We start from the raw sequence: 14,313 nt of genomic DNA, 5'->3' as shown, positions 1-14,313 counted from the left end.
CAGCCAATTATTACTGTGCTTTATTACAGCTCTGTTATGTCTGAAACAAGCGAGTGGACATACAGTAATCATGCCATGCCACCCATAGTCAATATAAATACAACCACTGTGAGCATTTCAATGGAGTGAAATAAGTAATAGCTAATGCAGCACATGAACTTTGATGCTTACAGTCCAGTCAGCAGGATAAAAGGTGATTTAAATGAGAAAATATTTATTCCCCATAGCGCCGCCATGATAGCAGCAGCCAAATAAAGGCACATACGCACAGTGATGGGTGTCCCTTTAAAGATTCCGGGAACAGCAGTGACTCTCTCAATTTAATCGATTTTAAAATGAAAAGTCAATTTAAGAAAGTTGAAAAGAGAAAGATGGGCTAAGGGAAGAAAAAAGCATTCTCTTGCACTCAAGCAGTAAACTAACTGCCGCACAGAGCAGGCAGAGATTTCAGCTGAATTATCTCCCACCTCACATTTGCTCTTAGGCAAGCAGTTTAAAAGCCAAGCGATTGAGCCAGTGATCCAATTTGAAATGCAGAAATGATTAGAGCAGCTTGCCTCATTTCATATCGAAATTCTCTGATTTATGACAGGGCACCAGCCAAGATCTATCTCTAAAGGGAATTAGTGTGCAATTCCTGCATATTTCTGTTATTTAGTCTCCCAATAGCAGATGCTATAGCCTTAGAGAGAGGGAGAGAGAAAGAGAGAGAGTGGGGGTGAAAAAGGAATGAAAGCGGTATGTAGGTATCTTTTCATTTCAGCAGATGTAACCATGGCCATTTAGAAGAGGAGAAAATGACACAAAAGCAGACTTGAGAAATGGAGGCATTTCCCACTTTATGTAGGATGTTGACAGAGAATCTTATTTCAGGGGCGCAATGAAAAATATGCAGTGCCTAACTAAGCATATACACAGCTTTTTTTCCCCCCAGCATGGATAGTGGTGGGAGACATAGACTGTGAGGTTGGCTTTGGCCGTTTATTCAACAAAAAAGACCCTTGCAACCCATCCATCCTTGAGGCTAAGAAAATATTAATACGCAGAGCGATAACGAGGGCTAGAGGAAAATCTCCCTTAATGAAATTTCCAGTTGACCACATGCAATTTGTTTCATCGCAGTGAACAACTAATTGCAATGGACGTTATCAAGGTGTGAGTGTGCTGTCTGCTGTAAACTGACTGGTAAAACAGGTACAAATCCTTTATCCTCACTCCCATGTTAGAAACAGAGAACATATAAACTTGACATAACCCATACATAAGCTTGTTTTTCTTTTTTTTTTTGTTATATTTATACCGCTGGCATCGTCTGAAAAGGACGAGACGCATTCGGATAATTTAAGACATGTCGCAGAGGGTGTTACACTGGTCAAAATGTAATGCAGGGGAGGGGAAAGTCAAATGTATTAATCAGTCATTCGTTTAGAAATCAGCTGGAAAGCAGATTTGTGAAAGCAGGTTTTATTGAGAGTGAGAGGAGAGAGAGAGAGAGAGGGAAAAAAAGGGAGAAACGGAATATTCAAAGGATGTTTACGCCATTATTTAACTGTAGTATTACGTGTTTTTGTTTCAAAATGGCACTCCTTCATACCAAGTGGGTGTTGAAAGCGGAATGTATAAAGCCAATGCATGTCTTGAGATATTCAGACAGAGTGGTTTTGATCTCTCAGTTGTCTAAATCCTGCAGCTGTGGGATCAAGACAGATACAGTGCCAGTCAGTGACCTTGGTGGAAGGAAGGGGGGGTTAGAAAAAAAAAAAAAAAAGGAAAAAAAAGCGATGAGGAAAATAATCATTCCCACCAAGGTTTGTATCGATTTCACCTGCCCTGACCATGAAGCAGGTTAAGAGTAGCCAGTGGTGGTGAAATGGTCAGTGGTGATATCATTAGTTTGTTGTTTACACAGGGAAGCAGGGAGTTAGGAGAAGGCTGAGTGTCACAAGCCACTTTCTTCTTCACCTCCTTCAGCTGATCAGAGGATCATGGTATCAAGGAGGGATTAGTAGTGACTTGGGATTTGTGTGATTGGTTAATTTATTGCGGTGATGGCAGGTCTTTCATCTATGGCAACATTTAATCAGCGCAGCCACAGAGGCTATTACAGGTTAGCTCCTTTCTGGAGTCAGTCCGGCTGTGCCATCAGCTCTATCACAATTCCCCTGAAATTTCCAAATTATCTGGAACAGGCTTTAGCTTCTCAGTAATAAAAATTAGAACAGATTCCTGATAGAAGCTTTTGCTCACACAGGGCCAATTATAAATAGTACAGCCCTGCCTCGGAAGAGGAAAAGGAGAGGAGAAAAAAAAATCCAACTCTGAGAGATGTGCACGGAACTTATCGTTCAGCTCCTGCTCCGCTCTGATCCAAATCCGTGTGGCTGAAAATTTATATTAGATTTTATCACAGAGGCCTAAGTCTAGAAAAATCAATGAAGGTTATCTTTTATGTTGCAGCAACTTGTGGAAATATTGATTTTCATTTTATAGCGAATTTGGAGCATCAGTTTGTAATCACTTCCGCGCTGACTACACTGTTTTGGTCACTGTATCTCTTACACGAGGAACGGTAACAGAGCTCAGGAAAAAAAAAAAAAAAAATAGCGAGAGAGTATTGAAACCACTGGAGTGAAGGCAGAGGGTGGATAAACCATAACACACTACATAGAGAGGAAAGCCGGGGGGGGGGGGGGGGGGGTTTACAGCCTCTGACTGAGCTGATAGACTGTAAACTGATATTAAACACTGTATCTATATAAATGTAAGACATATTTACTTGTTTTTATGTATTTGAACACCTATTGCAAACATATGAGAGCAAAACATAGAATATATTCCACTTTTTTTCTCATATTTCACATCATAAAGATGAAATTAAAATATGTATGCACATTTTTTTGCAACTTAACAATCCAACAGGGGTCAGCATATTTTACAAACTCCACTCAGTGTGCTTTTTGGGACAGGAAAGAGCTTCCACACTATACGTCACATCCCCCCCCCCGGTTGTGTGGTTGTCGTGTAGAAGAGGAGTTTGTTACCATAAAGCCAGTTCATCATATGCTCCCTCGCTCCAGGGAAATCGTAATTTTCTGCCTGTCAATCTGCATTTCTCCTGGCCTCGGCCACTTAGGCCAACTGATGCGGTCGTACAAATGTTTTCATTTGCATTTGCAGACGCTCCTCCCCTGCGGTGACGCCACTGTGTCTTAATCCCAAATATGTTGTGCGCAGTTGCTCTCGTGCATTCCTTTGTCTTTGTGACGGCTGGTACATGCAGCAATGCTTTACAAAGCGCACCACTATTGTCACTACGGATGCATTATGTAAATCTGCACTGAGATACTGTCATGGGCTGTTGCTACTCAGTTTCAAACAAAAAAAGAAAGCAAAGAAAATAGTAGAAATGGACAATTAATTCAAAATAATACACAATACCCTTAGTTAGAATTTTAAAAGTTTCTATCACAGCAATAACTAAAGGAACAATTGTGACTAGTGCAGTCATTATAGTGATTGCTTAACACTGGGAAGATGTCTAGTTAATGTGGTGTTTTGTTCCTGTTGGCTACATTAAGAGCAGCTGGAATATCATGAATTCCCAGAGGCTCAGAGGGACGGCAGAGAGGCCTCTCGCTGCTGAATAAGAGATGGCTCCAGTCTGAAGATCTAAGAAAGGGTTAATCTGATTCCCATTTCAGATAGTCGTCCTAGCAACAATCGGCCGGTCTGCTCTGCTCCTTTGACAGGGGTGTGAGATTTTCAGGTTAGCCAGATAGAAGACTTTATTGTGAGGCTAATTTGAAATGTGAAATCGAGGATGACTTAAATTACAGAGGTCTTCTCTCTCTCATCTGCTGCCAGGACGGGGATAAGAAGATGCCAGGAGAAGAAATAAGAATATCAACAGACACAATTTACTGTCTGTGTTTGATCAGTTTGGCAGGGGAGTTTGCCAATGTGCAGGGTTATATATATATACATGTATATAAGGACTATTTAGAAATCTATCTATATTTAGTGTCTGCATTTGTTTTCTTAATTTTCCAGACAAAATCCAAAACAAGTTCTCCTCGCCTCTGTGAGATGTTTATTTTTTTTGCTATATTGTAAATAATGCTCTCTAAAAAAAAATCAGTTTGTCCTCCAGCCTCTGAGTAGATAGAGTTCATGGAAAGAGAAATGGGCGGTTGGAGGAGGAGGGGGCATGCAGGTGCACTGCCGGAGCACAGTGCTCATCTCTTGTGCATATCTGTGCCAATTCAGACCTTTAACATGCTCAAGTGACATTTGCATTTATCCTTGAAGGTTGTTGCCTTGTGCGGGGGAAGAAATAAGTGAAAAGCATGGTGGAGGACTAGTATTTTTCTGTTGCATTAGGCAGATGGACAGTGTCCTGTCGCTGCCTGCCTCAGATGGAAAAAGAAATGAAGTGTCGAGATTGCACCCCAACCCATTTTCTCTTAGCTAAACTATTTCTGTAACATCCTAATGAAGGAGGGCCCCGGGGTTCAAAAGTAATGGCCTTGAAATACTGACATTTTGCCTTTGAGTAATAGGCTACTGTACCCAGCTGCCTGAGATGCTGCTACTACCCCTCCAACACACACGCAGCAATACCAACACACCGTTTTGCAAGAGCAGTGACAACGAAGCAAAAGGGGGGGAATGAAATAAAACAGAAGAGAAAATCATATGAGGATAAATGCAGCAAGCAAATCTAGTCACACCGCACCACATGAATCTATTATGGTGGATGTTGCACTCTATCTCCCTCTTTTATTTTTTTCTTGCTGAGAAATAAAACTCCATGTTTGACCTCTGACCAAGAAGAAAAATGACCTTACACTTTCGGAATAATTTTCTGGCATATTATAAAAACTCTAACCTCAATCGCCCTTTGAAATGGATACTGATTCTTTAAATTCTTCCCTGCTTGTTTCAGGAAATAGTGAGATCCTGGCGATAGCGAGGCACAATGTGCCCAAAGTTCACCACTGAACACTCGCTTCCTTCTCTCTGAAAGTCATCGCCCCTTTTTTTTCTCCTTTCTTTCTTTCTTTCTTTTTTTTTTTTTTTTTTTTGTAATTCACAGACACCTGAGATGTTCTATTTAATCTGAGAGATCTGCCGCTGAATCATTGGGTTCAATCCTGGATGATAGTTCCTCCTTTTTGATACAACAGTAGCCTCTTGCTCCCATTTGTCTCCACTCCAACCACTACTGTAGCCTTTGTCTGTAGGCCATCACACACACACATGCACACACATTCGCACACACACACATGCACACAAAACCTGCCCTCATTCTCAAATCTTCCCAGCAATGTTAAAAAAAAAGAAGAAAAAAAAGATTGGGGTGGAGTGGGTTGAGTTGCATGCTGTATAGTTTCTGAAATTGTGTGTTTATGGCCATTCAGAGCAGCTGAAGAGCGTAACTCAGTGGTTATTAATGTTTCTTTAATCACCAAAATAAGCAAATGATTAGTGTTTGTTATCTGTCCCCGTCCAGAAGACGAAGAGCACGGTCCCGGTGGTGCTGAGCGCCGGCCCCAGGTGGCTGCTGGATGTGACTTGGCAGGGAGCGGAAGACAACAAAAACAACTGTGTGGTGTACAGCAAAGGTAAGCAAGCAGCGCCGGCATCCTGTTATCTCTCCGCAGCGCAACACACCACACCACACCACGCCACAGCACCGCTGCAAACACACAGGCAATCCTCCATCCACTCGACTCCTGCCTGTCTCTCTCTCTGTCTGTCTCTGTCCCTTTTTATTTTTTTTTATTTTTATTTTTTTTTTAACTTTTTCTCTTCTCTTCCTTGCTCTCCTTGCCTCTCAAAGTCACAAACACACACAAATAATTGCATGCACACAGCTGCAAGGACAGACACACACACACACACACACACACACACACACACACACACACACATACACACACATATGCACGCTCAGACATATGTGCACACACTCCCACACTTTATCTGTTTTTCTCATCCAAAGAGTAATTTATATCACTAAAACTCTGATTAGGAACTGAGAAACATCACTTGACACACAAAGTTAATGGTCTTTAGATTTCACAAGGTAATTAATGCCCCCTTTTTTTCCCCTCCTCTTTTATACTATATAAGTGAATCCCTATCTCAGTAGTAGATAGCAGACAAAGCACGAGTGGAGATGGGTTTGCCATTTTGCTTAATTTGCTCTCTCACTAATTCAGCAAAGCTTTAGCTGTATATCTATAATAAATCAGACATAGTCATACAAGCCCCACAAGGAATAGATTTATGTAAATATGTGCAGACAAAAAATACAACACATCTGTCATAGAAAATCCATGTTGTTTATTCAAAATCGACCCTGAAAGCACAAAAAAATCCTAAATGACCCACCGTCATGAAGCTAAACTCCTCAATCTGCCGCATTGTGTCCAGCAAACCCTCATTAAAACAGCCCCAAAACAGTGATCCGTAAAGGGCTCGGTTTGTTGCAGATTGTGCGAGGAGATGCTTAAAACTGTATACAGCACTGACACCACAGTCTGTAGCTTCACTCCTCATGAAAGCGCGAGGCTTCCGCAGCTATAATTGGGTCTTGACGGGTGTTAACCAGCGAGACACAGCAAAATAAATACGTAAATAAAGATTTGTGTTTTGGATTCCAAAGGGTGAAGGAAAAAGGGGCCTCTATTTATCACTTTTCAAAAATGATTACCCCGTGACAATACCCCCAAAGCTGAAATGGAGCTTCTTCTCCCTCAAAGTGAATAAGTGGCAGGAGTGGGATTTGCAACCCGGATTTTCGGTCTCCCAATTCTCATCTACTAATCACTAGACTGCACTGGGGAGTTATCCTCTTAACCGGCTACTTAACTTTGTGCTCTTTATCACCAAATCATTAAAGTTTTGATAAGCTGTTAAAGAAGATTATGCACTTCTTTAAAATCTTCTAATCTTTTTGCTTGGAGACTGACTGTATGAAACAAAAAAAAGGGGCAATAACAGGATTTCTCACTTTTTTTCCTTTTTTTCCTTTTTTTTGTGTGTTAAATCTGGTGAATTTCCTCTGCCACTCTTCATACATGTATCCTGGAGATAGCATCACATGGCAGCATCATCAGCACCTCAGCTGTGTATCACTTACATCCTCTTTTGTTTGACACTTCCAGTTTGACCTTATTAAATTAAACACAATAACATCTCCAGACGTTCCCCCTTGCGAGAGTTTCTCTGTGTTGTACTGTGTAAGTTCATTACGGAGGGGGGGGGGGGAATCCTCCAAAAGAATCATCACATGCTTGCCAACTGATGATAAATGATAATAGAGAGAAATGAATACAAAGAATTAATTTAAATCTCTGAGTGGAAGTTAAATATCTCGTGTTACATCGTTGGAAGCTGCGATCGCTGAGCTGAAACACCATATAATTCTGTTCATTGTACTGTAGGTTTAGCATGTTTAGTTATGGAGGAATTGTATGTTTTATTATAAGCTGTTTCCAGAAGATTTCTTAATAATGTCCTCAAAAAAAAACGTCACCCGTGCTGTTTTTTCCTCACATCATGAAAACTTTAAAACCATCAAATATCAAAAATTTCAAGCTTTGTAATTCCATACTCCTTCAACAGCTTTGTAACAGCTTTGCCACAGAGCTTTGGAGAAATTGGTTGGATGTCCATTTTTTTGGGGGGCTCTGTAACCAAAATTGTTCCACATTTTGCTCCCGGCAACATTTTTTTTTTTTTTTTTTTTCTTAGCCTGACTGGGACTCGGTTAAGAAAGTGTTTGATGCTGTTGAAGGTTTTCAGCCGTTTGACTCCTGCGTCCGCTGTCCAAAGCCAGCCTGTGACTGGGATTTTTATACCATCATTCTTCTTCATCACCGTTCAAATATTCCAATCTTGCACATGTTTGCACCCTCTGGAGGTGACATTGAAATTGAATGTCGATGAGCCTAGCGCGTTGGGTGAAAAATATTCAATCTTTGTCGAATTTCATATTGAATTTAGTCTCTTCGCCCCATTTCTGAAGTGGAAAATGTTTATCGTGTCGACACTAGTGGTGTGGATTGACTAAAGGCTCTTCAGAGTCCGACAGCAACATTCTTCCCACCACGAAAAGCTGAGGCCCAGATTGTTTATATCTTCACCCCGGTGCTGTTTCTCCTCTGTAGGCTGCTTCATTGCTCCCTGAGATGCGTAACTTATGGAAAACAGTGAATATCTCAATACACAGTATGCTTACAGAATATGTTTTGGCTCACGTTTCAGTGGTCTCGGCTTTCTTTATGGCTGCCTGCAAAGATAGTAGCAGTTCGCTTTGGATGCTTGCCAGTGTGAATCTATGGGGGAGTATCTCTAAGTAAGGACTGGTGATTGGTTTGAGTGGCTGTAGCTTACTATTGGGTGTTCTGTGCTGTGATTTCTGCATTACTGCTCATCCTCTATCACCAATACGTCTCATTCAGGAAGTGTGGGAAATATGTGGAGAGGGAGAGAGGACAGGATACAGCAAAATGATTACCAGAGTGTGTAACAAGCAGTAGTTTCCTCATAGTGCACCCCTGGTTGTCAATGTATAGTGTAACATCATATATATAGAATTACTGGCCTGTTTTGGGGATTGTATGATTCCTCTCACCAGCAAAACGTTCCTATTCTTAACTATTTGTATTTGGTGATTCAGCTGTGTCTTTTTATCCAGATGAACAGCAAGACAGGAACATTTTTATCCTTTTAAAAAATTAAAAGTCACAGACCATGATTAATGTTTGAGGCATTAAAATGTCTCAAATTATGATTCCCAGAGCCATTCCACCAAGATAAATTCTTCTTTGAATTACCGTTCTTAAAATGAGAGGCAGCAAGAGCCCTGAAGTGGAAGTGGAAAAGTGCAATATCTGTTTTTCCCAGGCTGTCAGCATGGCCCTGTTTGTTTTACATTAAACTCCAGGAAGAGCCTTAGCAGCCAGCCATTACTAAAACTCTCAACTCTACTACTGCGCTAACTCATTATCAAGAAATCCACCTGGAACTCCCACAATGCTCTCCTCCACACTCCGACAGTTTCTTTGAACCGCTGAAGTTATAGAAACAGGCAGCAAGTCTGCAGAGTAATTATATATTACAGTAACGCTGGAGACCGAGGAGGGAGGGAGAGAGAGAGAGAGAGAGAGAGAGAGAGAGAGAGAGAGAGAGAGAGAGAGAGAGAGAGAGAGAGAGATGAGAGAGAGAGAGAGAGAGAGAGAGAGAGAGAGAGACGAGAGAGAGAGAGAGAGAGAGAGAGAGAGAGAGAGAGAGGATGACAGACAGGGACCCAGAGACAGTGAGAGAGATAGAAAACAGTTGAGAATTTTCTGTATAGATAAACAACAGATTGATAAAGAATACAGCTGGAAAGTGGGATTTAACAGAAGAAGCAAATTCAACCCCACTTTGATTTTTGTCATCTAGCATTTCCCCGCTGAATATGTTACCAACAGAGGCTCAGTGTAAACTCTGCAAAACTGCCAGACTGGAAGATTTTTTAGCAACTTTAGCAAGCCAATAAACTTGAAGCCAGTTGTGATGCGTTACTGGAGTCAAACTGTTTGTTAAGTTTAAGGCTGGTGTTATTCTTTTTTCTTACTGTCAATAAATCCCATTGAAAAACAACAACAACACACTCCCAGTGGACTTGAAAAGCTCATTGCTACTGAAGATGTAAATCTTTAACAACTGGTCCCAAATAAATTGTGGCTTAAAAAAAAAGGCTAAATCATTTCCTAAAACAGCTGGGCACTGTAGTTTTTAACAGCTGTAACTCAAACAGGAGGGATTATTACATTTGTCAGGGACTTTTTTCAATGGCGGATTAATACACATTTAGTATTTACAACACCATGATGCTGTATGCAGGATTGACTTAAATACACCACAGTGCCCATGTTCATCATAATAAAGGAGCACGTCTGCCAGTGCAACAGTGTGACTCACTGGTGTGTTTTTAATAGTTTTTGGACAACAAAGGAGCTCTATGACTAAAACATCTACAGACTTACATTTGTTAATTTTGGTCTGTAACCAATCAAGCCTAGTCTGAGTTCATATTTATTCCTACAGTATATTATGATCTCCTTAAACCAAACCTCTCTCCTGCTACAGCGTGCAGACAGTAGACACAGTCACATTTTGAGCAAACAGTTCAAGCAATAACAAGTGTCATTTTTAGGTCTCCTTGTACAATATATGACTTCATTCATTGTCAGTGTGAGCCTTCATTGTGCTTATTCCATTGTTACCTGATAACTGAGCCCACTGAAACTATACACACTCTATGTGACCACATTATGTGGCATTATTCAGAGGTCACCTAAACTTTTCAACTGTAAGCCTCTTAAGCCAGACCACATTCAGATACAGCATGTCCAATAAGTCTCCAGAGCAACTTAGCCCATTGTTCGTTCAGAAATTGACCAATGTAACTAGGCCGTTTTACATAAGCCCGGACAGTGCAGAATTAGCTAACTCGCTGTGTCTTTGTATTATTTCATATTCTCTAAGTCCTCACAATCAGATCCTTTTTTTATGCCTCCATTTCATTTCCATTGCTCCACAGCTGAAGACCTCTGAGGCATAAGATGAACTAGCATGACCTGCCTGGACAGATGTAGTATCTATTTGACTTTTTTTTTTTAATAAAACCAGCTTTAAATCACTACTGGAATGTACTGTATAAAGACATTTGTAGGGTTTTTTTTTCTCCCCCTACCACCAGAAATGAAAGCGTAAAAAACTGCACTGTTTCCTGCACTGCTCCCTGGCAGCATGCAGCATTAAACAGTGAGAGGAGACTCTTACAGTTCAAAATTTAATTGTTCATTTCAACCCTCCTCTTTTAAAATGACTGCGGCGAATAGGAGGTGCGAGGGTTATTATCTGTTATCTGGGAACATAGCGAAATAGTGTGACTGAATAATAACTAAACAACTGACACAATGTAAAAATTTCATTATCAGTGTATTAAAACAAAATTGTACCCTAAAGGAGTCCCCACCACAGCTCCGAGCAGCCGACTAATTATGTTTAATTAAAAGACAACAGAGATCAACAGAATCGTTTTCATTAGGAAATTATTAATGATTCCACTGCAACAATAATTGATTGCACTGAGCCACGCGATAACTCGGTACGGTCAGGCTGGAGTGAGCCGGGTGGAGAGGAGCGGCTGGTATAGGCATTTGGCAGCTGTTGAGTAGCGTGTCTTGCAGCTGAAGCTTCCACATTAGCAATTGAGGAGAAGTTATAAAGCTGGCTTTAAGGAAAGAGGAAAGAGAGAGAGAGAGAGAATGGTGGGTTAAGGATAGCAAAATCCAAATCATACAGCGATCTGAGAGGACTTAACCATCCCACACATGTATTTAGGAGCGCAGGCATTCATGCACATACAAGCACACACATTTTTCTAGTACACATAACCAAGACGGGAACACACACTTTTATTATTTTCTCCTGTCTACAAACATATTCAAGAGGGCGTTTTCTTTTTTTTTTCTCCCCCTCTCCTGTCTCACTCGTAAGCATATAAACTACATGCACGCACGCACACACACACACACACACACACACTTTGTTGCTGCTCCTTTCAGAGCCATGTGAAAGACGTCAGCTCCAGACGCTTCCTCCGACAGCCTTTTATGTGCATTGTTCTCCCCGCTGCGCAGGCAGTTTCCCTGTGCTAGACAGTATAGCACAGGCACCAGACACCACACTCTGCCACAGCACCCACATTCATCGCGAAAAACACAGGCGCGCACGAGCACGCACGAGCACGCACACAGACCGAACGCCATTACCTCAAATTCACATAATGGCTGCTGACACATATATGTCCATCTGCATTCAGTGTGGACTAAGCCTTGAGACAAAAAACAACAAAACGGAGAGAGAATGTAAAAAGGAGTGATGGGCACTGATGAGGGACGAGATTGTTCTTTTCGTATATCACTGTGTAACATTTTGGAGCTGTGGTCTGGACCCTTGCACGCACATTCTGGAGTATGTGCTTGTGATTTGTGTTGTGTGTGTGTGTGTATGTGTGTGAGTATAGCCGGTCGTCCTTGTATCAATGCCACGAAGGGTGTCAGGCTAATGAGCGTGGGCTGTCCTTAGAGCAGGAGGGTTTGGGTTGTGCCATTCACTCTGCATATTTAAATGCCTTGTAGAGCTTAAGTAGGCCCACTTTTCCATGTCAGGGCAGCGTTCAAATCCTGCTGCGACCATTAATTATGATACCATTGTGCTCCAGTGTGGCTAATAAGAGTGATGTATTGCACCCTCGTGGCATTATAATCATCTGAGTGAAGTACCTGGACTACACTGAGCTCGCTTTAAGCACCGCGTTTAAAAAAAGAAAGAAAGGAAAGAAGAAAAAAAAAAAAAACACAGAGGTGTAGAGGAAGCTTCTTCTACGCACTCCGTCTCTCTACCGCTGGCTGTAGTGGTTAATGCTTCCACATGAGAGCGTGTCACAGATTTAACTTCTCTATAATTGTATAATCAATGATGAGAAATGCTTTGGTATCGATCACGCCGGGAAGGGCCGATTGTGTGTCTGGGAGTGAAGGCGGCGTACACACACACACACACACAAGTCCACAGGCATCTGAAAGCAGATATGAGTCATTGTTTTCCTCCTCATCCGTGCATGTGCGGCGCTCTCTCCCTATCTGAGCTGTATAAGCATGTTGTATGAGCTATCAGCCTTGCTTTCGCGGATGTCTTTGAACGCTGAACTGGTTAAGTGGATTTTGAGGAGCTGCTTCTTAATATTTGGAGCATGTCTCTCCAGTATTTGAATGTGTTCTATACAGATGGGGGAAAAAGATCACATTTTATTACATTAATCACTGCAAGTTAATGTGATTATATGTACTTTATATTTCTCTTCTTAACTTCCCTCCCTTAACGGCATAATCAATGACCGTTTTTATATTCATTGAAAAATTTCCGCGGATATGAAAATAAGCTTCCGCGAGGTTTTTTTAATCTACTGCGGGATCTTGAGTCAGTAATTAAAGAGTCCATTCTGTGTGTGTCTTCTAAAAGCCCTTAGCCTGCTTTTAGGCCTGGGTATGATCCAGCCCACCGCCCCCATCTCTGCTGTGGTAAGTAGGTGTGAAAAGCATTGTCAGTGTGCTTCAGGATAAAGCCCTGCTGTTGGATGCCATTGGTCAGAGTCAACCCCCCCCCCCTCTACACATACACATACACACACACACACACACACACAAATACACACAAGATCTAGGAGCAGGTTGAGAAGAAGAGTATATATATGTGTGTGTGTGTGTGGGGAAGAGAGGATGTAGGGGGTCGTGGAGGTGTGTGTGTGTGTGTGTGTGTGTGTGTGTGTGTGTGTGTGTGTGTGTGTGTGTGTGTGTGTGTGTGTGTGTGTGTGTGTGTGTGCAGGGATAACCAGAGACAAAAGCTGAGAGCTGGAGAGAGGGGCCTTTCTGCACATCCGCACTGCTTCTTTTTTTTGAAGCAGGGGGGGTTGAGAGGGGTGGTTGGGGGGGTTTGTACCTTTTTATCAGACTTGAGGGGGGTCACAGTGTGTGTGTGTGTGTGAGAGAGAGAGAGAGAGTTGGAGGGACAGAGATAGAGGAATCACCGGGGTGGAGGGGTGTTTAGATCGTCAGTCAGCGTGATGGAAAACCACACGGTTAAAGTCTCTCTGAGGGTTGACACAGGACTGCAGCGAGTGGAACTAAACAAGTGAAACTGAGTCTAGGTGAAACTCTGATGCACTGATGGAAAGAGGAGATGATCATACTATGAAGAGAAAAAAAAGCCCACAGAGGAGGAAATGGAATCTGACAGCGGAATAAAAAACACCGATGCAGCCTTGAAAAGAAAAACATACAAACACTGACTGTTACCGTGATTATTATAGTTTAGCAAATAGAGTCACGGCAATTCCACTCAAGCCCTTTAGCGTCCACTGATCCAGGATCCATTTTTCTTTGATAATGTATACCCCCTGCAAATCAATTTTTAGGTCGGGCGAAACATAATCAGATTTTCTGGGGGAGAAACAGCTCGACACATTACAAAATTGTTTTGTGGGGTCGCCGCTGTGTTCATGCAGCAGAACTCGGCGATAACCTTTATACATACCTTTGCAGCTAATCCATTTTATTGATTGTACATCCACCTGCATGGAAAAAAACACATAGCCCCATAGTCTTTAGAGCGGCGTATCAGTGTGATATCGCAGTTTTTCTTTTCTCATTGAAGACCACTGCAAGCCACCTCTAGCACTACTACCTT

General features: G+C 41.8%; 1 protein-coding gene across 1 annotated transcript in view; it reads left to right on the top strand.

Annotated features, from left to right (window-relative positions):
* Positions 1 to 14,313, top strand: part of zfpm2a (zinc finger protein, FOG family member 2a) — an 86,046-nt gene that overhangs the window by 36,245 nt on the left and 35,488 nt on the right. Inside the window, exon 5 of the mRNA XM_062422393.1 lies at positions 5,513 to 5,624. Within this exon, the coding sequence (XP_062278377.1) occupies positions 5,513 to 5,624 (112 nt within the window). The remainder of the gene's footprint in view (positions 1 to 5,512; positions 5,625 to 14,313) is intronic.

Source organism: Scomber scombrus, chromosome 7 (genome assembly GCF_963691925.1).
Source record: "Scomber scombrus chromosome 7, fScoSco1.1, whole genome shotgun sequence".
Classification (NCBI taxonomy): Eukaryota; Metazoa; Chordata; class Actinopteri; order Scombriformes; family Scombridae; genus Scomber; species Scomber scombrus.
This window is presented reverse-complemented; position numbering and strand designations above follow the sequence as displayed.